Source organism: Branchiostoma belcheri, unplaced genomic scaffold (assembly GCF_001625305.1).
Source record: "Branchiostoma belcheri isolate BF01 breed outbred unplaced genomic scaffold, Haploidv18h27 scaffold90, whole genome shotgun sequence".
In the NCBI taxonomy this organism is placed as follows: domain Eukaryota; kingdom Metazoa; phylum Chordata; class Leptocardii; order Amphioxiformes; family Branchiostomatidae; genus Branchiostoma; species Branchiostoma belcheri.
Window position 1 is genome coordinate 112,498 of NW_017804576.1, and position 26,456 is coordinate 138,953.

The 26,456-nt window shown below is 39.7% G+C and overlaps 1 protein-coding gene across 1 annotated transcript in view; it reads left to right on the forward strand.

Moving 5' to 3' along the window:
* LOC109487914 (1-phosphatidylinositol 4,5-bisphosphate phosphodiesterase beta-4-like) overlaps window positions 1–11,914 on the forward strand; it is a 31,414-nt gene extending 19,500 nt beyond the window's left edge. Inside the window, exons 3-4 of the mRNA XM_019792016.1 lie at window positions 913–993; window positions 11,834–11,914. Of these exons, the coding sequence (XP_019647575.1) occupies window positions 913–993; window positions 11,834–11,914 (162 nt within the window). The remainder of the gene's footprint in view (window positions 1–912; window positions 994–11,833) is intronic.
* Window positions 11,915–26,456: the final 14,542 nt, after the last annotated feature.

Sequence of the window (26,456 nt, forward strand, 5' to 3'; positions counted from 1 at the left end):
ATGTTTTCCCCCCAACAGTTGAGGAAAGTCCTTTTCTTCCTAGTTGTTACAGTTTTCCCATCTATCATTGCAGTGGTTTGATTAAAAGTTCAAAATTCAATGTTTAAATTTTAACCCAGCCTTTTGTGTTGACTTCATGGCTCATTTTGTAGCATTTAAGCCTATAATAGGATGCCTAGACCTGTTTTTATTTTATTTTTTTCGCCCTGTCGCTTCATATTTTTTCTGAAAAAATCCGAGAACCAACAAATTAAATTGGTGTGGCCTTACGGTATAAATTTGTTCATTTTGCAACTGTTTTGTATGATTTACAGTATGGTTGAAAACTTTTTTTTGGAAACGGCCGAAAATTCATGCGCGCGCGGATGTCATCCATATAATCAAATCAACATGGCCTAACTTATATCACAGCTCTGGAGCCATTGTGGAATGTATCTAGTATACACTACCAGACCAGGAATCTTGGGCATTACTTAATCTGACTCGTGTGTGCGTGCGTTTGTGTCTGTCTCAAGAAGGCTAAGATGGATTGTCTTGATGAGTGAGTGAGTGAGTGAGTGAGTGAGTGAGTGAGTGAGTGAATGAATGAATGAATGAATGAATGAATGAATGAATGAATGAATGAATGAATGAATGAATGAATGAATGAATGAATGAATGAATGAATGAATGAATCTTGATATTTGGTAAATGGGTAGGTCTTCATGAGACCTCGAAATGATTACATTTTGGGCCCCCCGGCATCTTGTTTTAGTACTGTAGTGGAAATTCCTGTTTTGATATCTCATGATCTTTTGCTCAGGAAGAAATGATGTGAGTTTGGCACCTTGGCATCTTTTTCTGGAACTGCAGGGGCATTTATTAGAAAACGTTTCAAGTGGATAACCTGTTTCTCTTTTTTTTTCTGCCCAGGAGTCATCTTCAGTGGAATTTGACTGCACCTTTAAGACTGACGAGTATGGGTTCTTCCTCTACTGGAAAGCAGAAGGCAAGGTAAAGGTTGCAGTGTTCTCACTAGAATTTTTTCACAGCGTAGGGATCAGCCACACTAGAAGGATATCTTTCTGTTGCACAAGCCACGCATCGAGTTGCAAAGACACGACCACAGTATACGTACTATGTGGTCTGGTATTCTCTCCCCAAAATCTTAAAAGTCATAACCCGACCAGCCTCGCAACCCCTGCTTCTCCTATTGGGTCAGTTAGTCCTCACTACTTGTGAGAAATTGGGCTGGTCTCAATCATGATGTTTCCGACTCAGGGAGAAGAGTTGCTGTTACAGTTCTACTCGGTAACCCGTAACCCAGGTGAGTGGTAATACCATTCAGGTGATACCATTCCGGTGGTTAACCAACCTTGAAGTGTTACGTTAAAAAAAAAAAAAACTCTGAGACATTATTTTCCTGCTTATTGAGGGACAAATTTCCTACAGTTATAATTTCCCTAATTTTTAATTAATTTTTTTCAAAGGCTTATAAAGGATCACAAGGTTCTTCCCCAACCCAAAAAAACACCCCTATGCTGGTTGAAAGACTGTAGGGAGCTAAATCACAGCATTGGGGCCCCTATGCTCCAACAGCCTAGTGAGAACGTAGGGTCGAAGCTTTTATACGGTTAGTAGCCGCGGGGTTACCACAGTTGGTATGCATCATTCTCCTCCTGGTTGAGCAAAAATGCTATTACCCGGTGTCTGTTCCATCTGGCAATATCCCCCCAGTCTAGGCTAGAACAACTTCAATTCAGTTTTGTGTATTCCCTAAGAAATCATCAGTTCTGTAGATAACTTTAATAGATGGTGTCTTACTTATGTCTTCAACCTTTTAAGGTTAAACTAAAAAAAAATACACTCAGTCAAAGCCGTACAAGTGACTACCTCTACATAAGGACCACCTGGCCATTGATATACAGTCAAACCTGTATATTCAAGTGACCACCTCTGCATTAGGACCACCTACGTGTAGCCAGTGTGACCACTTTTTGGTGTCCCCTTACATACATGTAGTTTCATCCAATGACACAAGCATTAAGAATCCTGACCACCTGTTCACGTAGACCAGATTTGATTGGTCTCCTAAAAATGATCGTCTTTGGTAGTTTTGACTGTATTTTACACAAAAAATTAAAAGAAAAACGTTACAGATTAAAAATATGCACCTGTGTCATGTAAAAGACAATTCATTCTAATGTCAAAATATCATCTTCCAGTCAAAAACCTTAAACCTTAAATAAGCATTTACTCACAACGAAGTTAATAATGATACAATTTTTGAGCCTTCTGAAAGAAATTATAGTTAAGACAAATGTTGGCAATAAGGTTTTATATCATATCTGTATCTGTATAGCCGGTATAACCACCCTTCAGCTTAACACACAAGATTCTGTATCTGTATAGTCGGTATAACCGCCCTTCGGTGTAACAACCAGCTTCTGTATCTGTATGGCCAGTATAACCGCCTTTCGTCATAACACAACAGATTCTGTATCTGTATAGCCGGTATAACCGCCCTTCGGCATAACACACCAGCTTCTGTATCTGTATGGCCGGTATAACCGCCCTTCGGCGTAACGCACCAGCCAAATATCTACTATCATGAACGTAGAACACCTTGCCATTCATACACGAGTGACCCTCCCACGTCAGAAAGACCATTTAATCAACAGCTATCACTTTCCAGACCACTGCTGCACAAGCAGATAAGAAGGTTGATATCGAACGTAATGTTGCACCATCTGGAAAAGTCCTGGAATTGCCCCAAAATTCGCAGAATTCCAATCATCTGTCTGTGCGATTCCTGACCATAAGGCCAGCAGGAGAAACCCTCCAGGATAACTGATGAATTGGTTGAAGGTTCCTCCGGCTCCGTTAAAGCTATAAACCTGAACATGTCAAGATCTGGTTGGTTGGACCACCAACTCTAGTGCGCCCGGCAACAATAAAACATAACTTGTGTCCAGGCCTCCAGGGTACCAAGTACTTTCTTCTTCATGTACATGCCTGAATGGGGCTGCAGTTAACATTGAAAATTGCCAGACAAATTTTACCTGCACCACTCAGAATTTAAGGAGTCAGTAACTGAAGGATCACACTTAAAACTGGTCAAAACTATTACATAAACATTATTTGTTTTATACATGTACCTCATATGCGATAACAATCAATGCAACAAATAAAGATACGCCTACACATACACAAAGAAGTCACGTACAGTGTATATGTACAGGTTACATGTAGGTGCAAGTGGACATCAGAAATACCTGCCCACCCCAATTTTACCTGCACCCAGTATTTCGAGCCCTGAGTACTAGTGCGTCATAAAGGGTCTGATTCTGTAGGGCAGTGTTCCAGCCAGCCTGAATTTCTTTTCAGGTAGGCCTAGGAAAAAAAATGAAAAATGTTGTGTTTCCTGTTTCCCAACCGACCCTGGACTTTTTTTTTGGGTGGACCCTTGCAAGGGATGAACTGATCAACCTTTTCTAGCTCCCTGATCTGACACCTGAGTGATAAAACATTGTACAACTGGTTTTCCAACATTGACATTGAAAATAAGTATCCTCATGCAAGTTTTACCTTGTTAAACTGTATTGTATAAGTCAAAATTTTGTTCTGCAATTTGGAAACACTTTCTGCAAATACACAAGCCTCCATTTTACAATCTTCTCAACTTGATAATGCAAAATTACGAATTTTTCTGCTGCAATACTGTAAATCTCTCACCCTGAGACTCAGTCTGCAAAATGCAGAATGCAGATGGGTATTTCGAACAGTGGCTCAGCATAAATCACTTCATAATTCACTTCCCAACATTAGGCCACACCAATTTAATTTGTTGGTTCTCGGATTCGCCTCTTCATTTTTTCCTGATTTGCAAAAAAATAAAAAATTTCAGAATCAACTGCAAAATGCTCATATTTTGCCCTGAACAGTTGTAAACAGTCCTTTTCTTCCTAGCCGTTACGGTTATTCCATCTTTCAATGCAGTGGTATCATTAGAGGTTCAAAATTCATTGTTTAAATTTTGAACCAGCCTTTTGTGTTGACTTCATACCTCCTATCGTAGCATTTGGGGCTATAATAGGATGCCTAGATCTGTTTTTATTTTTTTTTTTCGCCCGTGTCGCTTCATATTTTTCCTGAAAAAATCTGAGAACCAACAAATTAAATTAGTGTGGCCTTATTTAGATACACATCCTGCAACGGGGATTCAATGTTGGGAAGGATGGGGATGAAATTGGCTGACAAGACACGTCCCCAATAAGAAGATTTCCTGAGAGGACAGGTTATTGCTCTTCTTTAATGCATTCCTGGGCCATGGGATAGAAGAATCTGCATTATTACGGAGTCACTGGGCATGGTTTCATCTTTCACGTCACAGGGCTTGAAATTCATTTGTGGGAATAGGTGCACTGGTGCACCCAGCCTAAAATAGTAGGTGCACAAAAATTTTTTGGGGTGCACCATATAAAACAAAAACTAATTACAGATCTTACTGTTCCTCTTCTGAGCTTGAATCTGAAATGGGGGCCAACTTACGACAAAGATTTTATTATTTTTCTGACACTCGTATGCCAAGAATATCCTGCATACTATTATACATATGATGTGTACAAAAATACCTACAAAAATATTTGGGTGCACTAGTGCACGCACAGAGAAAAATTGGGTGCACAGCTCCAATTTTGGGTGCACTAAGGTGCGTCATGCACCCAGTATTTCGAGCCCTGAATAGAAGAATCTCAGACTGTTATTACGGAGTCAGGGCATGGTTTCATTTTTCACGACACGGGTTTAGCGTGTGAGCTAAAACGCAATTATTACAATGTAGAGGATGTGACTTTGGGAGAACGGCCTTGTAAAACAAAACATTTCAAATGCACCAAAAAACAGTTACTCAATAGACATTGACCAGCAACTGTGGATTATGATTTTGGAAACGGTCAGACATTTCAGGTAGCATCCACTACACTACTACCTTTTGTCAGTGACACAGAAGAGGTCTTGAAGATTTGAATACAGTTACTTAAGTAACGTTCTCAAAAATTTAAATGTATTTTAAAAGCAATATATGGATACAAAATGTAGGAACGGCGAATCTGTTGTGTTTATTTGATTTCAATATGCTACAAGTACTCAGGTAATAAGCCTCAACGGTTCTGTATCTGTACCGGTTTAGCCAGTATAACCACCCTTCGGTGTAACACACCAGCTTCTGTATATAGCCGGTATAACCGCCCTTTGGTGTAACACACCAGCTTCTGTATCTGTATAGCCTGTATAACTGCCCTTCGGCGTAACACACCAGCTCTTTATATTGTAGCAGTTCTGTAGCATTTCAAAAGTCAAGCCCAGGCTAGCTATGATGACATTGAAATCCGAACTTCATTGAACAGAAACCTCCTTTGCTGCTTGCAAGGCTTCACCTACATTCATGTCGCACCCAGTGTGTTTTCAGGAAGTTACTACATGCACTGTGGCTAATAGCCCTGCTTGTGGAATGTTCATCCATTCTAAATGCGAGGATAAGCGGACATTATCAGATGGAAGTTTCAACTCTGCCCTTCACACACACTGCTCTTGATTCCGTCCTTGGCTTTGAAAAGCCTCAGGGTAATTACTAGCCCTTGACACCTTCGCTGCAGAGGAAGACAGTCACCCATGCATTCAGCCAGTTTGCCTAACAAGGTTTAACTAGAGCCTTCAAGTACCAGAGTTATCAACAAGGATTGAGGTGTTCAAAAATGCATTCATTTTTTCCTAGAACTATCACAGAACGGAACTCTGTCACCAAGTACAGTAGGGGCATTGTCATTAGATAGCCTCCAACAATGTTTAGAGTTTAAGATGTTCAAGGGTTAGGTGTAACATGTCGTTCGGTGTTACGTAGCCAGCTGCCGCCGCGCCACGTGCTTGCAAAGCTGGTGTCTTACGTTGAAGGGCGGTTATACTGGCTATGCAGATAAAGATACAGAAATCTGATACATGTCAGTCACCCTGCTGGTGTCCATCTTTCCATCATTTTGCTGCTCATCACGGACAAGAATTTTGTCCATTCCATCATCTTTGATGGACAAAAATCGGTGTGTAAAGATATAGAAAGAGATGTCATTAAACTTTGTTTAGTCTATCAGCAAAGTTTGCCCCTCAAAATGCAGGAAATAGTGTTTCAGGGGGTCAAGATTTTTAAAATTTCCGGGGGGAAGCAGCCCCCTGGAAGTAAGTTATCACGCCAGCTCCTATGCATCGCCTTGTGCCTTTGAAGCTTGACGTTTAAGTCGTCAAACAAAACTGAGATGACAGAAAAGGATTTCAGGTCGGCGAGAACACAGCAGTCACCCATGCATTTAGCCGGTTTGCCTAACAGGGTCTGACTAGGGGATACATGGTGACCCCCTGACACTGTTGTGGACGAAGGGCTAGCGAACAGGAAGGGCGTGTTTACTCAACATGTTACATTTGCGTCACCGCCATCACGGATCTCGGGACTTGCAACTGCGACTTAGCGCCGACTTCATACCTACTAAGATCACTGTCAGGGCACTCAAGGGCTTAGGCCTAGGAAAAAAAATGTTGTGTTTCCTGTTTCTCGACCGACCCTGGAAAAAACTGCCGACGCTAGCCTTCTTTTTTGTGCAATTTCCTGCAAAGGACATGAATTTTTCAAGCTGATCGACAATTTCTAGCTTCATGATTTGACACCTGAGTGATGAAATGTTGCACATTCGGTTTTCCAACATGGACATTGAAAATAGAAGACTTAGTGTCCTAATGCAAGTTTTCCTAAAATGTTATAAACTGTATTGTATAACTTAATAAGTTGGATCACTTAAGAGATTGCCAAAGTCTAATAAAAAAGACAATCCCTACCTACCCACCCTAACTTTTTCAGGACTGAAACAGGAAACACGACATTCTTTTCCCTTAAGCCCTTCTGTAAGGGATTGAAATACCGGCCACAATTATGGGGGTAGAGCACTATTAGCAGCTTATAGTGTGAGATTTTGGCAGAATCTTGTACTTCAAACGTCTACTTACGTTTGAAAGTCAGTGTTATCTGGATTGACCTGTCTGAACCTTGAATTGCCTGAGCCTTAGCTCGCAGAAATAAAAGAAAAGCTCTCAAGTGTAGCTCGGTGTCAAGGTTTTGATTTTGACAATGATAAAAGAGAGGAGAGGCCCGGTCACATTCATGGGACAATCGTCCTAGGATCGCAAGATTAGGGCATTCTTGGCATAGTTCTGTGTGTGTTGTACAAAATTCAGCTGTTTTACAATGTAGTTCGATCCTTGTTGGTGGTTGGTTCTGTCACAGCTGGCTGAAAAATTCTACAACTTAGGCCACACCGATATCCTAGAACACCCCCAAACTAGTGCGCGCGGGCGCATAAAAAAAAAAAAATTCTGGCCAAAAATAAAAATGGTACTAAACTAAAACACAGGAATATAAAGCTGGTATTGTGAATTTGTGGCAGTACATACAGCGATGTTACGACAAGCCGGCACATGCTGGCTTATGAGTCGGCACTGTACCTTTGTACTGAGTTCATGAGTCGTGGAGCCCTGGTAGCCTGGGTGCCATCCTCCAGAGTTACCACCGGCTCTGTATTGCCGCTAACTACCATAAACTACCAAGGCCTAAAGCCAGGCCAGAGCCTCGGAGGATTTGATCTTTTCTTTTCTTTTCTTTTTTTGAGGACAGGTGAAAATCAATGCGCGCATAGATGTCACCCATAACATTAAGTCGGTGTTGCCTTAGTAGTACAAAATCAAAATCAGACAGCGACTTACGACGAACATGTCATGCCGTAAGCAAGTCAGGTACCACCGTAACAGCATGTGTGCACATTAAATCAATTATAAACTTTTTCACCCTGACTTTTCTCCTGTCCAAGAGAAACAGGAGGATCATGTCTGAGAAAGAAGAGAAAATAAACTTAAGGTTTGTGTTTTCTGCTCGGAAGAATCATACCAAGATCAACAATTTACACAGAGATTTCATCACAAATTGTCCATGTCGACATAATGTTTCAACAACACTTAAAGCATGCCTCCTTGCTGTCAGTCTACTGACTGATTTTGTACACATCTACGCAACCCAGCTGGGCTCAGTAGAAGTATGGGTGATTGAAGACTTTCTTTTGGAGAAAGTTCACTTCCTTCAGGGCTGTTTCTAGAAAAATTTCAGGAGCATTCCAAGACATCCTTTCGCATCGGGGACATTTTACGGGATCAGCCAGTTTGTACAGATTTCCGCCAGAGGGTGATTCAAACAGCTTCCACATAGTACAATCTTGCCATGCATCTTTCCTCAAAGTGCTTCAATGGCAGTTTCAGATTAACTGCTGCTGGTAGAAACGCACAGAGGGCAAATGTCCCCGTCTTTCTTCGTTAAGCCTCACAGGGAAGGCTTCCACACAAACACCTGGACTTTCGTGTTATGCTTGCTTTTTGCAGACATTTAGGTGAACCATACTTGATGGTGTCGTGCTTGGAATTTTTTTTACTCTGCACATTTTTGTCATTATCTTGATACAATGTGAAGGCTGTAAAAGTGGTAAAGGTAGTCCTGTAGCCTTTTTTCGGGCCGTAGGGGCAGTGGGTTGTTCATCGTCTGTGTCTAGCACACGGTATTGAAAGGTAGAGCCAATCCCTGTCCTTCCACTGCCTTTGACCTCCCCAGCCAAAGACAGGTACCTATTTTACACCTTAAGATAGTAGTGTTAAGTGCCTTTTCAAAGGACACTGTGGCACGTGGCGTGTGGCGCAGTCGGTAGCGCGTTCGGCTCACACCCAAGAGGTCACGGGTTCGAGCCCTGCCCATGTCACCGATCTTGTGCCCTTGGGAAAGGCACTTTACACGACTTTCCTCACTTCACTCAGGTGTAATTGAGTACCTAGCTTCGGCTAGGGACGTCCCTCGGATAGGACGTTAAATGGAGGTCCTGTGTTTGGGAGAGCCACACCCCACGCACGTTAAAGAACCCACTGCGCTTATCAAAAAGAGTAGGGGACCTTCCCGGTGTGAGTGGTTCAAACCTTACAGTCTGGTCTCAGGGTTGACATCTTTGAAGAGGTGATTGTCACCTGTTATGTCAATCCTTCCACAAATGTGGTAAATTGTCATAAAAATAAAAATAAGACACAATGTCTAGCGAGGAATGCCCGGATTCGAACTTTGTGACCTCTGGATCTCGTGTCTGCAAGCCTTAAAGCCATTCAATACCATGTTACATTGTATATACTAGTACCTCAAAGCATAAATCCCTGACATATGTTACATCCTACTGGTGTGTCTGTGTGGCTCAAAGTCCTGTAGACTTTCAGCGATAAAATACGACATGCTTGACTGAAATTCCAAGTGGATTTCAGTAAATGGTATAAAAGAAAACCTCAGAAAACCTGAGAGGAAATACTCTCCTACTAGCAGATGACAGGTAGGAAGAGGCTGATCACTGTATCTGTCCTGAAATGTTCCACCTTTGGCCTCAGCACCCGTCGTAAGAAGTGTAAAGTAACTGTTGGCAGTTGCAACATGTCTACAAGTTGGCAAGGAATCTGTCAACCCAGCCGTTACTGCTCTGTCCACCAAATAATTTGAAGTTGCTGAAAACGCCTTCCATTCCAAGCAGCACATTGCTATATTTGAAGCACTTTATTTTTGCTGCATTACTGTGGATAAAAAGTCTTAGAGAAATACACACAGGTAACACTACTACTAACAGGGCCATATATAACTAAATATAGACTGCCCCACATAAGGTGAAAACTGAAAAATCGGCAAGTTGCAAGATGTCTGTAAGTTGATGAGGAATCTGTCAACCCAACTCTCCAAGCAGATTCAGGTCGGTAGGGAAGATTGTGACCTTTCTATCATGAGTGGTTGATCCAGAGAGTGGCGACAGAAAATGGGGCATCTGATACAACCTCTAGATCTGCTTTGAGTGTAGTCGACCCAGCCATTGCTACTCTGCCTACCAAATAATTTGAAGTTGCTGATCATGATAGCCCTTTTAAGTACCACACAGTGTGTACTATTCAGCCATCGGCTACGTCTACTATGGATAAAAAGAGAATATACTATTATACAGCTAGCAGAGCTGTCACCTTAGACTGCCCTACAGTGTACTTAAGGTCAAAACTGAAAAATAGTATAGCCTGTCTGTTGCATAAGTTACAAAACTGAATTACATGAAATTCTGGGAGCCAAATTGGTTTTGGGTCTCCAAACAGAACAACATGATGTCATCATGTAATTTTAGCATCACGACGACTTAATTGGCTGTACACCTGCTGCTGCTGGCCTGCTGCAAAATGCAGTTGAAAGATAGAGTCTTTAGGCCACACCAATTTAATTTGTTGGTTCTTGGATTTTTTCACAGAAAATATGAAGCGACAGGGCAAAAAAAAATAAAAACAGGTCTAGGCATACTATTATAGCCCCAAATGCTACATGTTGTACAATAGGAGCCATAAAGTCAACACAAAAGGCTGGGTTAATATTTAAACAATGAATTTTGAACTTTTAATCAAACCACTGCATTGATAGATGGAAAAACTGTAACAACTAGGAAGAAAAGGACTTTCCTCAACTGTTGGGGGCAAAAAATGAGCATATTTAATTGATTCAGAACCAGAATCTTTTTAATTTTTTGCAAATCAGAAAAATGAAGAGGCGAATCCGAGAACCAACAAATTAAATTGGTGTGGCCATATTTTGCACCTGTTCCTTTATTTACCCGCCACATTCTACTAATGACAATTAGCAACTTGTGCATTCAATTCTTAATGAAATGCTACATTGTGTCTTTGAATCCAATGACAAAATTCCAGTCATTATTATGCCGATTGCCATTTTTGCCATACTGTGCGCATACGGCCATAAAAGAGACAAAGTACTATGCTATGCACAATACATTTTGGGTTTCGTACATGCAGGTGCAGTAATTGTTCTGCCAATGTGCTGGTAAGTGCTACACTACCAAAAATGTTTTTCTTGTTTTTCTTTCTTCTTTCTTGTACAAAGAAAATGTATCTTATAGCAAGAAAATTATTCTTGAACAAGAAGTTTAAGAATCCCTGTAGCAAGAAAATTTAAGAAACACGTGTTTCTTGAGTTTCTTGCTGTACCAAGAAAACGATTCTGTCCACAAGAAAATATTTCTGGAACTAAGAGCTAACTGTTCTTGAAGCAAGAAAACCATACTGTACACAAGAAAAGATTTCTTGTAGCAGAAAAAAATACCGTAAACTTTCTTAAAATTCTAAAAATTCTTAAGATTCTTGTTGGTGAGCATGATAGTAGAAATATTTTCTTTTCTTTAGAAAAAAGAAGAATGAAATTCTTTGTGAAAGAATCAACATACAAAATCTTTTAACTTTTAAGAATGTTTCTTGAATTTTCTTGAAAATCCCCCTGGCAAGAAAATATTTCTCAACATAAGAAAAAAAGAAAAATAAGAAAAAAAATTTTTGGTAGTGTACATTCTGATTAATAGTACATGGCAAACTCCAGTGATGTTACACTTCAAGTCTGACCTTTCAATCAGATCCTATCCTGGGTACCATCCTGGTTAGTTTACGTCCACTCCCACAGTATACTGACCAACCATTCGGTAGCGACTGTGGGAGTGGACGTAAACTAACCAGGATGGTACCCAGGCTTATCAGATCCAGTCTTTCATAAATTTATATTATGAACAAGATTGAACTGCAAACTTGTTCATAATGACTTCTACCAACACAGATGAACTCTCAAGATAAATTTATAATATTATTGTTATGCCAGGTTGTATGGAGCATTGCTCTAACTGTAACAATCCTTCTCTTTGTCTGACTTTAGGAGGGACAAGTTCTGGAGATTTCTACAGTCAACGATGTGAGACCTGGTGCTCAAGCAAAGGTATGTAACTTTCACCTTTAAACATAGATAAGTACAATAACTACACGTGAGGTTATTAACAGGTTTATTAAGAAAATCAGCCTCGTAGCATGTATATATATATGAATGGTTTATTTACAAATTACACATCGTACAAAACATACAGTAGGCTGACTAGCAGCCATTATCGGCTGAAATGATGTATGATTTACATTACATTACATGTAAGCTGAATAACACTGATTTATACAATCGTTGTATGGCAAATAAAAATTAACATTACAACATAACGGAGAAATACACAGACAAAGCTATGCAGAATGCCTCACTATGGGTACTAAAAGTTTGTTTATGTTTATTAAGAATCTCCATTAGTAATACAAAGGTTGTTTACTAGTCTTCCTGGAGTCCTTTACATTTAAAAGATGAAATATAATCAATTACAAACTTAATAGCTACAATTATATTCAATAACAACAACAGCTTAAACAGCAGTATAACAATAACAATCTTAACAACAATCTACAAGTAGGCCTACTTGCTTATATGCACAACAATTAAAGCTAGCTTAAATAACATTATTACCTTCGCCAAGAAGGTTATGTTTTCAGAGGCGTTCGTGTATGTGTGTGTGTGTGTGTGTGTAAACACGATAACTTGAGAAGGCTTAAATGGACTGACTTGATATTTGGTAGTTGGGTAGGTCTTGATGAGACCTCAAAATGATTAGATTTTGGGCCCCCTGGCGGCTTGTCATGGTACTGCAGCAGAACTTCCGGTTTTGATATCTCATGATACAGACAAGCTAGGGTAACCAAATTTGGATGGTAGATAGCTCTTGTGCTGCGAATAAAGTGACATGAGTTTGAGCCCCCTAGTTGCTTGCTCTAGAACTGCAGGGGGGTTTAAAGGACAAATGTTTAAAAGAGGATAACTCAAGAACCGATTGATGGATCATCGTGAATTTTGGTATGTAGGTAGCTTAAGTGATGCTTGACATAATGAGATTACAATTATGCAAATATGAATGTAATTTGCATAATTAATGAGGAAATTCTCTAAATCAGCTGCATTCCATTATTGGAAGTCCAAGCTTGTAACATATGTTATAAAGAACGAGAGAAACACAGGCAGATATCGATTATGCAAATGAAGACTTAATTTGCATAATTAATGAGAAAATGTTATAATTGCATGGTGGTAACTGCCTTGAATTTCATACTTGGGGTGTTTGAAAGTTAAGTGAAGGTGAGCATAATTAAACATAACTTACTCAAATAAGGACCACATTTGCATAATTTATGAGGAAATGCTATGATGGCATTCTTTGTTAAGATAAGACTGTCTTTTGGTGTAGAATATGATCAACAGATATAATTCATGCAATTGAGGATCCTATTTGCATAATGAGGGGGATTAATATATAATTTCTTATTCATAAAGGCTAACTTCATTTGGCGAAGGTATGAGATCGTGGAACTCTAGTTGATAATGAAATACAGTGGAGAGGTATGTCCATGTGTCGAGACGCATGGTTGTACTTGTTACTCCATAATTTGATATTTTCTTTACATGAGCGTTCGCTTCCAGATGTCATATCAGATGGTAGATTGTTGTATAAAAGTAAAGAGAAGAGTGTCCTAGGAGTCTTACTGAGAAGACTTGTTGTACAGGCGTATGGCCTGGTGCAAGAACAAGTTTTTCAATCTTGTAACCTTGTAACTAACTTGTACTGGCCTAGAATAGTCCTTTTTCATCACCCAGTTAATCCTGAGAAAGTCCAGGTGCTGCAAACACGGCTACTGCAGGACTTAAAGCCGCGACTGATTATTCTCACTCTTAGGTTTATATAGACACCGTCATTTACAACCATCACGTCTTAGGACCATAAAACTAGTCTCTGTGAAATCCCAGTTTGAGACGGCTAACAACCCAGCAATGTGACAGAAAGTTGCTCACAGTACATATTATTAGGCCACACCAATTTAATTTGTTGATTCTTGGATTCGCCTCTTTGTTTTTTTCTGATTTGCAAAAAAAAAAAATATATATGATTCTGGTTCTGAATCAACTGAAAAATGCTCATGTTTTGCCCTCAACAGTTGAGGAAAGTCCTTTTCTTCCTAGTTGTTACAGTTTTCCCATCTATCATTGCAGTGGTTTGATTGAAAGTTCAAAATTCAATGTTTTGTTTTGTCAGCCTTTTGTGTTGACTTTTTTCGCCCTGTCGCTTCATATTTTTTCTGAAAAAATCCGAGAACCAACAAATTAAATTGTTGTGGCCTTAATGGTTTCTGAATGCAAGCAAGGAACTTCCTGTGGCAAACATGTAGCAATTTGGAAACTCATGATTAAAGTTTGAACTCCTGGTGTGGCGATTGTTGCAGCTGCCACATATAGTGCCAACCCGAGTAGGAAGGTAAACTGTGGTAAAGTGTACCAGGAAAATATGTTTAACACATACTGGGAGAGCCCTGTGTTCTGACATCCCTATTTTCTTAATCTCCAAGCAGATCTTTCAGTGGCCGCAAAAGACAGTATCAAATTGGCCAGGCAGTATCCATAAGCCAGACAGTATCCATTGGCCACCCGAGTGGCTAATATAATGGACACTCCTCTGGCCAATGGATACTGCCTTGCCACCGTATGATCTGCTTGGAGATTACTATTTTCTTGCATGTCCATCATTCCAACATAGACCGGATTTATATATATATATATATATTGGGCAAAAACCTAATGGTAGGAAAACTGCATGATATGCATGCAATTGTATGAAAACTGTGTAACATTACGTCAAATTTTTCCTGGGTGTAAAATTGGCCCCCTTTGATGTACATGTATATCAATGATCAAGAACGTATGTTCACAGTTCGTATGCCAGCCATTGAGGTAATGCCTGTTCTTGACGTACATCAAAGCAGGCCGATTTACACCCAGGAAAACTTTGACGCACACAGTTTTCGTACCCTAAGGTTTTGCCCGCATTTAAATTGGGTCATGGGGTTATGTAATTGTAGTGTCAGGCCTTTCAGAGGTGGAACTAAACACACACACAATATTGCTAGGTGCTATGGTGTAACTATCAAAAAAAGCAGTGCACTTTTAGACCATACCCTCCAAGCATAGGTTTAGGCTTTGACTTATTAGGTGTTTTAGGCACTTTTATAGGGCTTTTTTTTTGTACTGGTATCTTTTTTTGGCCCAGCTTTCATGGCAAATGGATACTACCCAACCAATTTGATACTGTCTTTTTTGCCAATTCTACATGTATACTGTCTTGTTGTAGCCACCAAAAGATCTGCTTGGAGATTAATTAGCATACAAATAGAAGCGTAAGAAAGATGTTCTTTATGCCTTCATCAGTCATTCTCAGCGGTTGACACACCAAGAGGTCTAACATATTAATACAAGTCCCAGTTTCTTCTTTTGGATTGTGAGCAATTGATAAAGGTAAGCATTTGATGAGTTGAGGCAAGAATTTGAAAATAACCATAAGACTTGAAGAGAGAAAGAAAAAATCACAACATCATGTACTTGACAAATTATACTCTTGATTTTCTGGAACATATCTAGATGTGAGAAACTGCTGCTGGCACAATACTCCCATTGGGTATTCTGATTCATGAGCTACATGTAACGTTACATCATATTAAACTGCAGCAACCATCCCTCAGCAGGCTACAGTCACTGTTGGGGATGGGGTTTCGTGCGCATCAAAAATTTGCGCGCACGTGAAAAATCTGCTCAAGAAAATATGTAAATTAGCCAATTCCCAAGGGACTTTAAAACTTTTAGCTGTTTTAAGCTAAAAAGTTGACAAAAAAAAATAAAACAGAACTAGAAAGGCCGACATTTGCTTGGGAGCAAATACAGCATATTTCAGTCCATAATAGGATGGTCGGCATATTCCATTGTCGTGATTGTAGATCTTAGGCACATAAAATTGAATGTGTGGGTCATTGCGCACGACTTATGTGCAACGTGACCTCAGGTAACCCGTAATGTTTGATGTGTTCGAGCAGTGTTCGATGGCCAACGGCAGATGGAACGGGCCATTCTTTAGATTGAACGTGGAACAGGTATAGCACTTTTGGCCCTTTTTTTGGCTGAAAATAGCCATTAAAGTCCCCTAAATGAGTCATTTGGAAGTGATTTATGCCAGATATGTGACTGCTATTCTGTAGACACAGGTTCAAGGTACCCTTATACCGAATTTCAGATCATTTGGTTGTTATACCAGGGATCAGTATCCAAAAATCCATTTTTTGTTGAAAAATGCCCCAAAAAACCTTCATAAAATTTTTTCAAAGGCATGTATCAAAAAAATTTAAAAAAAAACGCCTGGGAATATTGGCCCACTCTACCTCCATGCCAAATTTCAGGTCATTTGGCTAAAAAATGACAGTTGAATCCATTTGATTGTGTGGCAGGAGAAGGAGGAGAAGAAACATGAGGGAACACATTTTCATCCATACCATATGGTATGGACTGAAATATAATTGAATATCATTTTGTTGCATTCTAGACAACATAGCCTTGTTTTCATGTGCAAAAAAGGTAACTTGCACATGAAAGAATTTGTTTGCTAAAAGTATGAAATCAAGCTAGTAGAATGGAAAAAAGCTTCAAATTGTTTCATTTTACTATGCTAATACATTTTACCATACTAATAAGAAAATGTACTGCATATTTTCTGACATATTTTAGGGACTTTTATTTTTCACGCGCAGAAAACCTGTTCCCCACTGTTGGTGTTGCTCCAAGCAGCTCATTATACCAAAGCCACCTCTGCGTATGTCTGGTACAAAACTATTTAATGAGGAACTCCAGCAGTGATTAATATTCTTCGTCATAATTCTTTTCAGATAGGTTTGAAAAAAAGTCCCCAGAGGGTTCGTCGTGTGGCTCGTTTGAATTCAAGTAAAAGTTAACGACACCTGCTTTGCTAGTAAAAAGTATTATAGTTCGTACAATAAATCTACTGATGTAAGGATATAGAAAACCTCTTTACGTTGTTCCTTTTCAAGATTTTGTGAAGGGCAAGGTTTTTTTCTAGTTGGCAAGCTACCAGGTACTAACAAGACGGAACATGGCACTGTTGTTACAGTATTGGTATTCATTGAGAGTACTGTTTTATATGTTATGCACTGCCTGGAGATTTCTTCCCCAGGGAATGGCAAAATTACACAGTGCTGCTGCAGTGAAAATCTTTTGTCATATTGAAGAGGGATTCAACTAGCGTGGAACTCCCGAGTACAACCATTGTGTTAATTGTACAATTATAGGAGCATCAACACGAAATAGTGTTAAACAATGCTGGCAGTTATATGACATTTTGCAAAGGTTACATGACTGTACTACTAGATGTGACAGGTTGTTCAGTGAAGTACAATTGTATAAAAAGAAATAATGGCAAAGGTTTCTGAACAATTTTCAGTATAATCCATACTCCCTGATTTCTGAGTGGAGCAGGTAAAATTGAATTACCTAGTACACTGTCAGTTCAGGTATGTAGGGAAAAGTATTTCAAGTCCGGTGTTTAAGTCACACGTCTCGAAATTCATTTTTCAGAATAGGAGGGTGCACAATTTTTTTGATACACCATGTGAAATAATACACATATGAAGTAGAATGTCAGCAAAAACTAAGCAATGATTTTACTATTTTTCTGACACTCTTTCTGAATATACTGTATCATCATCATCATCATCGGTCGACCGTACTGGTCGGGGTTATACCGCCCCTTACGAGGTGGCATACCCTTTCGTTAGCTTAATACAAGACGGGGTTCGCCACGCCTCCGTCCGGGTGATGATGTAATCACCATGTGTGGTGATGTAATCACCATGTGGCTGATACGGAACAGAGGTTCGCCAGGCCTCCATTCGGGTGATTTGAAGTGAATCACCAACTCCATACAGTAGTGTTTGTACCATCGCACACCAGGGCATGCCCCTACTCTTTTTCGAAAGGTGTGGTGGGATCTTTAACGTGCGTGGGGTGTGGCTCTCCCCAAACACGGGACCTCCATTTAACGTCCTATCCGAGGGACGTCCCTAGCCGAAGCTAGGTACTCATTTCCACCTGAGTGAAGTGAGAAAAGTCGTGTAAAGTGCCTTTCCCAAGGGCACAAGATTGGTGACAGGGTGGGGTTCGAACCCACGACCGCTGGGGTGTGAGCCGAACGCGTTACCAATTGTGCCACACGACCCCATACTGTATACTACTATGCAATTTGTGCACCTACAGAAAAAAATTGGGTGCACAGCTCTAAATTTGGGTGTACTAAGGTGCACATGCATCCTGTATTTCGTATTTTGTATACATATTACTATTACGTATATAAAGATGTTAAATGTACAGCTTATTCTTAGCATCCAAGTGTCAGAAAAACAGTAAAATCATTGCTGTAGTCAAGGATGAAAGCTCCTTGCTGTAGTACTTTTCTTTAGAAATGAAACATAATTAGTACTTATTTATTGCTGACATTCTTGCTAGTTATTACCTTCACTAAGAATTGACGAAGGTTACGTTTTCCTGGCCGTGTATCTGTGTGTCTGTCTGTGTGTCTGTCTGTCTGTCTGTCAACAGCATAACTCGAGAAAGCATACTATGGATTATCTTGAAATTTTTTTATTTCATTTGGTGCACCCTAAAAAATTTTTGTGCCCCTAATTTTCTAGGTTGGGTGTACCAGTACATGTACACCTATTCCCAAAAATTGATTTGATTTTATTAGTTTGCACGTTAACAAGACAGACAATAATAATACAAAACAAGGATAAAACAGGTGCAGGAGGAGGGGAGAAGCACGGAATGCTTAGACTATGCCCTCCAACTCTAAACTATTCAAAATTAAATATAATCAATAAATAGAAATACAAATATGTAATACAATAGAAAATGGAAATAATACAATAAGGATAATCAAATAATGTACGGTATAAGTTAATGACAATGAAATAAGGTAATGTAAGTTATAAATACAGTGCAATAATGATGATGATAATTGGTATGAGTTAAAATAAGAGAAAAACACTAAATGAAACTACTAATTTGGAGCCCTGTATGTGTTAGATGTCACCGTGCATGCGAGGTGAGGCGGTAATCGTGAAAACATTAGCAGAGGATAAGGCACAGACCCCGCGGGAGGCTGTCACTGACATGCACTCGCTGGAATTATCCCAGCAGGACCGATCTTCACCTGACTTCTCATTTAAAGCTTACGGTTTCATTAACAGTCATCCGGGGTAAGGCGTGCCCGTGGCTTGTCGTACACAGCACGTCGGCAGAACGTAATGCACCTGCGTGAAACCCGTAATGTATTGTACATAGCACTTCGGTAGAACGTTCGGTACAATGTATGTCAACAACTATTAAGCTAGCATTATTAAGTATTTGGTATAGTGTTACATTCGTCGACGAGTGTTCCATCATTTGCATTTTTGACAGTTTTTTGCAACAGGTGGTTGGTAATAATGATTTTCATTTTGGGAGAGGAGATTGAGGAGAATTATTATTTCTGCCTAGGGGTATTATTTATAAGGAGGTTACAGTTATAACGTCCTTGGTTTTATTAACAGCTTTATTTGTAGATACAAGATACATGTAACATCTGTGTCCATAATATCACCAGGGTCCATAATATCGCCACCTTGGGAAAAAGTGTGCTTAAAGATATTTTTACTGCAACATACCCTGGGTATGTACATTTGAGGTGTGAAGGAGTGCATACCAAAAGTATGTTGCAGTAAAAATATCTTAAAGCACACTATTTCTCAAGGTGGCGATATTATGGACCCTGGTGATATTATGGACACGGATGTTACCTTCAAAGTAGTTACAAGGGGTTTCACATTGTGTTTTGTTAGGTAGCCCTTGGCCCAGGGAACGCTACTTGGAGATTACATTTTGGTAAAGATTTCAATCCAGACCGAGGGAAATTTGATGAATTCTTCGCAGAACCTTCCCCTTCAATTCAGAATTTGCATTCTTCGCGTGTTGTCCTCATTCTACTGCAGCACCGTGCTTTGTCACGGTTTGTGCTAGAAGCCTGTACGGAAAGTATTTACAGATTCTAAACACGGGCAGACACAGTTAGCATGCCAATCATGCGGTTCTTAGTTATAGTTATAAGACGTTTCTCATGAGCCATTGCAGACTCAAGAACGAGGAAATGTCTGCCATTAAAGTCTCATAAGTACCTTTTTGACGTTACACTTTCGAGGAAAATGTGGGAGGATTCCAGATCCCACCAAGTACAGTAGGGGCATTGTCAATAGATAGCTTTAAACAATGTCTAGAGCTAGAAGTTCAAGGGTTAGGTGTAACAAGTCGATCGGTGTAATATAGCCAGCTGCCGATGTGCCGCGTGCCTGCGAAGCTGGTGTGTTACACCGAAAGGTGGTTATACCGGCTATACAGATACAAATACAGATGCGGGTGACTGAGAAAAACAATTTTTGGTCACAAGTACTTTCTGAAAAGTCATGACTTGTGGTAGAAGATAGTGAGTTAGCACATCACCAGAATGTGCTGTGCCTGTACAAAATCTTGAATGTACTACAATACATTTGTGTGCATTATCTTCTACAGAATGTATTGTTTAAGGTTGTTTTTGCACAATTTATTTAAGGTTGATATACCCTCTGTAGTAACAGTTTTCAAATGTTGTGTCGGAAAAGATATCTTATGCAAAAGATAAAGATATCTTTATGCAACAGACAAATTTCTGATGCAAAGTTGACCAAACGTCCAGCAGAAACCATGGTTTAGCGCAGGTGCAGTTCTGTTGACATGCTGACTGGCATAGTGGAACTGATCATGAAGACATCTGTATCTGTGTAACCAGTATAACCGCCCTTCGGCGTAATACAGGCTTTGCAGGTATGCGGCACGGCAGCAGCTGGCTACTTTACACCAAACAACTCGATGTTACGCCGAACCTTTGAACATCTAACTCAGTCTAAACAATGTTTAAAGTGAGACTCTTTTTACACAACCAAGTCTTTTATTCAGCCGACATTTGGTTGTGTAAAAAGAGTCTCTTTACTCAGTGTCTTACCAACCTGATGAAACTATTCATGGAAATGTTTAAAGCTATAATTATATTATTTAAAGCGGAAAGATCTGTCAACAGCTGGTTTGTTATGGTTCTGGCTGGTTGTAGCCGCCGCAAAGCTTCCCCCATTTACCGCTAGTGATGCATACCTAAACCCAATTTTAGGTTCAGGTCCGGATTCAAGTCCAGAGGCTTAGGTTCAGTTCCGGACTTGTAAGTCCGGACCTAAACCCATGGCATATACAAAATTGCATGTTGGCAACCTTACAATGTTGTCTGGGTGAAACTTTGGCCACTAACATGGAGGCCTGTACTTGACAATGCCCGATGGCAATGTTTTCTTCGTTTTGCAGCAAAGATTTTGCAATCTACGGAAGGTTTTAGGTGGTTTGGAAAGAAAAGGGGTATGTGAAATGGTCTTTTATGGTAATAAGTCTGGACTCGGTTTTTGACGTTTAGGTTTTTTTGGACTTGAACCTAAACATTCTTACAAGTCCGGATCCAAGTCCTGTGAACCGGTATGCATCACTATTTACCGCAAAAAACATGCAGGACATGTACTCAGGGAGAGGCATTGATTACTCCCCTCCTTTGCAAGATAATTACTCCATCTTTCTTGGCAGCCCCGAACGTGGCTGGCGCCCGTGCTGCAGCTCTCAGATCTCGTGTCCGTCCACTTCAAAGGAAAGTTTGGGCGACTCTGACGCCCGCCAAGTCAGTAGTCAAGCCTGTTGAGAACTTGTTTACAGCTGCCGCAAATTGTTTAAGGTTAGAAAATTCAATCCCTTAACTTCTAGTGGCCCGCAGGTTAATTCTGTTTTAAAAGGAAAACTTGAGATTAAGAGTCAGTGTGGCCTAGCTAGCTGTTGTTGTTCCCACATTACAGAGATACCGGTGACTACCGGCTATATCGATACAGATACAGATAGAACTATGACTTAGTCATAGTTCTATCTGTATCTGTATCTGTATAGCCGGTATAACCGCCCTTCGGCGTAGCACACAAGCTCCGCAGGCACGCGGCGTGGCGGCAGCTAGCTATATCACACCAAACGACTTGTTACACTCAAATGACTCAATCTTTGCACATTTGATTGCAAGAGTTGTTTAAAGCTTTCTAGTGATGATGCCCCAACTGTGCTTGGTGGCAACGAGTTCCAGTCTACGATAGTTCTGGGGAAATACGAGTTTTTGAATACCTCAATTCTTGCTTGATAACTCTGATATTTGAAGGCATGACTGTTTCTTGTTCTTTTCTGGGTTGGTATCAGATACTTAGTGGTTGGTACATCCACCAGTTTATTAGTCATTTTGTACATCATGCATAGTCTGGACATTCTACGTCTTGTCTTCCAGCGACCCCCACTGTAGTTCTGTGCCCTATTAGTAGTTATTTTCGATACCATTAATCATAATGATTGTGATTTTAGAATAGCCTGTAACATTGCTAGAGAGGATATCAGAATCTGATGTTGTATCCTCTGCTGTCATTAATTTTCTTAATTTCAATATTATGCTAATTAGTTAGATATGATAGATATTCACTCCAATGTTGTATAAATAACTCTTTAAAAGGAAAGTACCTTTTTATGTTTTTGGGATACTGACTTTTGACAAAGTTGGAATTTACCTGGCTTCTGGAAATGTTTTTGAAATAAACTAGTCATCGACCATTAAAGTACACGTACATCTGTACACATAATCATACAAATGCTAATGTTTCCTCAGTAAGAGTAACATTTTACTGTGCACCATACAGTATTGGCATCACAGGCATTCCGAAATATATTCATCATATTATCGTTCGCAGAACCAAGATAGATCGATCTCGGTGCTAAAGTCAATGCGTACACCTATCCATTCTCATGATAATGTGTGGGGAAACCCTGACAACGCAGAGCTTTTCTGATACCCGTATAATTGATGACGAGCTTTTCCTTGCTGGCAGCTGTTGATGCATGTTAAAACCTCTGTGGCTCTGCCTCTGACAGTTGGATGAATTGTACCCTGATATCTTGCTGGCACCATCTCAGTTTGTGGATGAGTTGATCAGATAAGACTTTCTACCGGGTACATTTAATGTTCTATCGTGGTTACACAGATGGTGCCTTGTTGTTCGAGATTTTTGCTTTATCAAATAACGCATTTGCCTTTTCCTTCGAGGAAATCGATTTGTAAGCAAGTGAAATTTAGAGACTCACTGGTGGCTTATAATGGCATCAAATATTTTCCCCAAACAATATAGCCTCATTCTGATCAACAGATGATTCCACAAAAGAAAAAAAAGTTGTAATTTTACTTCCAACAAACTTTGTAATATATTAAACTTTCAGGAGGAGAAAATTTGGACTGAAATATTATATACTGATATTCATCTTGGAGGAAGGTATACCGTAATGTTCATCGCATGTCAAAGGGACCCTATAGAGTTGGGAGTTTAGTCCAGTGGCTTGGGTTGAATCTTAACATGCACCATGATAGTGGATGTTGATGCAGATCAAATATCACAGACTCTTTTCATCCATATTGTGGAAGTCTCACAATCGTAGCATTTTTATTCGAAAATATAAGGCACAAGGTACGAATATGGGAAGAAGGTAAAAATAGGTGGTAATAGTAATGTTACTGTATCTCAACCCCATTTCCATTCCTATTGGGATGTTCCTTCAGTTGCTGCAGTTGTGCTGTAGAAAAAGAACTTGAACTACTAGAAGCAATGTTCCATAACAACTTATCAAGAAGTAGCCTAAGATAGTATTATACAGGGCTCGAAATTCATCTTTGGGAATAGGTGCACTCGTGCAGCCAACCTAAAAAGTTGGGTGCACAAAAATATTTTAGGTGCACCATATAAGATAAAATAAGTGTTTGCAAAAACTATAATTATGTTTCATTTCAAGAAAACCACAATAGTTGTATGTATTTGTTCTTACACTTAGATATGCTGTAACTACTATACATTTAACATCTTTACATGTTAAACCTAAGAGAATATTTGGGTGCACTGGTGCACCCACAGAAAAATATTGGGTGCACAGCTCCAAATTTGGGTGCACTAAGGTGCACATGCACCCAGTATTTTGAGCCACGAGCCCTATAGCTGCCAAAGATCAAATGTCATACATTTCTGGATAGCTTTCACGAGTTAGATGGAAACATCAATCAAACATATAGTAGGCCTTTTGAGTTTGCATTCATACTCCCCGTGAAATATAGCACTATCAAGCATTCCGTATGCAACCACAATGGCCAAGTCGGTAGAGTGTTCGCCTTGCTTTAAATTTGTTGAGAGTACTGTTCAATCCACAGTCGAGTGATACCAAAGTCCAATGGTGCATATTGCTTTCTCTGCTTATAGCACTTAGCACTTAGAGTACATGTATGGGGGTTAAACACACACCACTACCAGTGGACTAACCCCCTGCTGTTAGTGATTTCACAACTGTGAGGCCCAAGGGCTACAGAAATGGAGATTTGCACCACCTTCGTGTATATGCACCATACATGTATATACATGTAGGTGAAGGAAGGACCTTTGACTAAATACGATAGGATACAATGCACAAAGCTTCAAAACAAAGGTCCACCGCCATCTCCTGACATAACTACATTATATTCACTTAAGTACCTCTAGCTCTATGCCTAGAAGTGGCCAAAAATAATTGGCCTTGCATTGAGCGACAGCGTTAAAAAAAAAAAAATACTTGACAAGTGAGCAGAATATTTGACATTAATGACCAGAACATGACAAGGGACCAGAATGTGTGAGAAGTGACTAGATTGTCTGGCTGGCATGTGTAGTGAGTCAACGATACTTGACAGTTGACTAGAATATTTGACATTAGTGACAGAACATGACAAGGGGCAGAATGTCTGACAAGGTACTAGATTGTCTGGCATACATGTATACGGTGACCAGGATATTTTACAATTGACTAGAATATTTGACATTAGTGACCAGAACATGACAAGGGACAGAATGTCTGACAAGGTACTAGATTGTCTGGCATATCCGGTGACCAGGATATTTTACAAGTAGCCAGGATGCTTGGCAATTGCCCAGATTGTCTGCCAAGTGACCAAAACGTCTGATCCCAAGTGACCACAGTGCCTGAGAAGTGGTTGAAATGTCTAACAACGAGGATCCAGAATGCTGATTAAAATGTCTAGTGAGGCCACACCAATTTAATTTGTTGGTTCTCGGATTTTTTCAGAAAAAATATGAAGCGACAGGGCGAAAAAAAATAAAAATAAAAACAGGTCTTGGCATCCTATAATATATAATTATAGGCTTAAATGCTACAAAATGAGCCATGAAGTCAACACAAAAGGCTGGGTTAAAATTTAAACATTGAATTTTGAACTTTTAATCAAACCACTGCAATGATAGATGGGAAAACTGTAACAACTAGGAAGAAAAGGACTTTCCTCAACTGTTGGGGGCAAAACATAAGCATTTTTCAGTTGATTCAGGACCAGAATCAATTTTTTTTTTTTTTTTGCAAATCAGAAAAAAACGAAGAGGCGAATCCGAGAACCAACAAATTAAATTGGTGTGGCCTGAGTCACCAAAATGTCAGTTAACCTTCTGCCTGTATGAAGATATGCAAGGTTGCTATCTAAACCCGTCATCAATCGTCAGACCTTCTCTACTGTCCATCCATTCTGGGGCTAAAATACTGACAGGTGTACATGCACCTTAGTGCAGGTAAAATATGAGCTGTGCAGCACAGTGCAGGTATTTCTGATCTACCTGCATAACTTGCACTGGTGCATGTGCTAGGTTTATAATATTATTATTATATTATGTCATGTACATGTAGGTGTGTGTGGATTTTATTTGCTGTGTTGACTGTTACCACCTATAGCTATGAAGCATATTTAAAATGATACCGGGTAATGGCAATGGTTTCTGAATTAAGCTTTTAGTATGATCCATACTTCTCAAAGTCTGAGTGGTGCAGGTACAATTTGTCTGATGCAGGTAATTTTCAATGTTATCCGCAATGTTACCTGCACTGACTCATCTTTCGACTGGAATGACACGGACTATGATTATGCCTTATGATTTTGACTATTTGTTTTGGTTGACATGTCCTGTTTCCAATGATTGACTACTTGTAGTACCCTTTGTTCATACTATTTATTATCTCTATGTTTAAGCAATTGATTGTTTACGCGTATGTCCTTTGTAACTTGTTCCGTCTTATGTTCTACCTTGGAAATCAGTTGTCCTAAACTGAAGGTACCACCCAACTGTTTTTAGGATCAATAAATAAAAATAAAAAACTAGTGTATGTGTGCAGAAAAACAAACATATTTTAGTCCTGCATTCCCTATCTTCCCTCTAACGATGTTCAGGAGAACTTGCACTTCTCGTTCCTCCACTCAGAACCTTTCAGCGTGCCACTAGGTTCTCTTCCAGTTCTCATCAATACACCGTTAACATACCTGTCTCCAAGTCATATTACAACAACAGCTTCTTCCCGGACTGCAAAATTATGGAACTCTCTTTCAAAC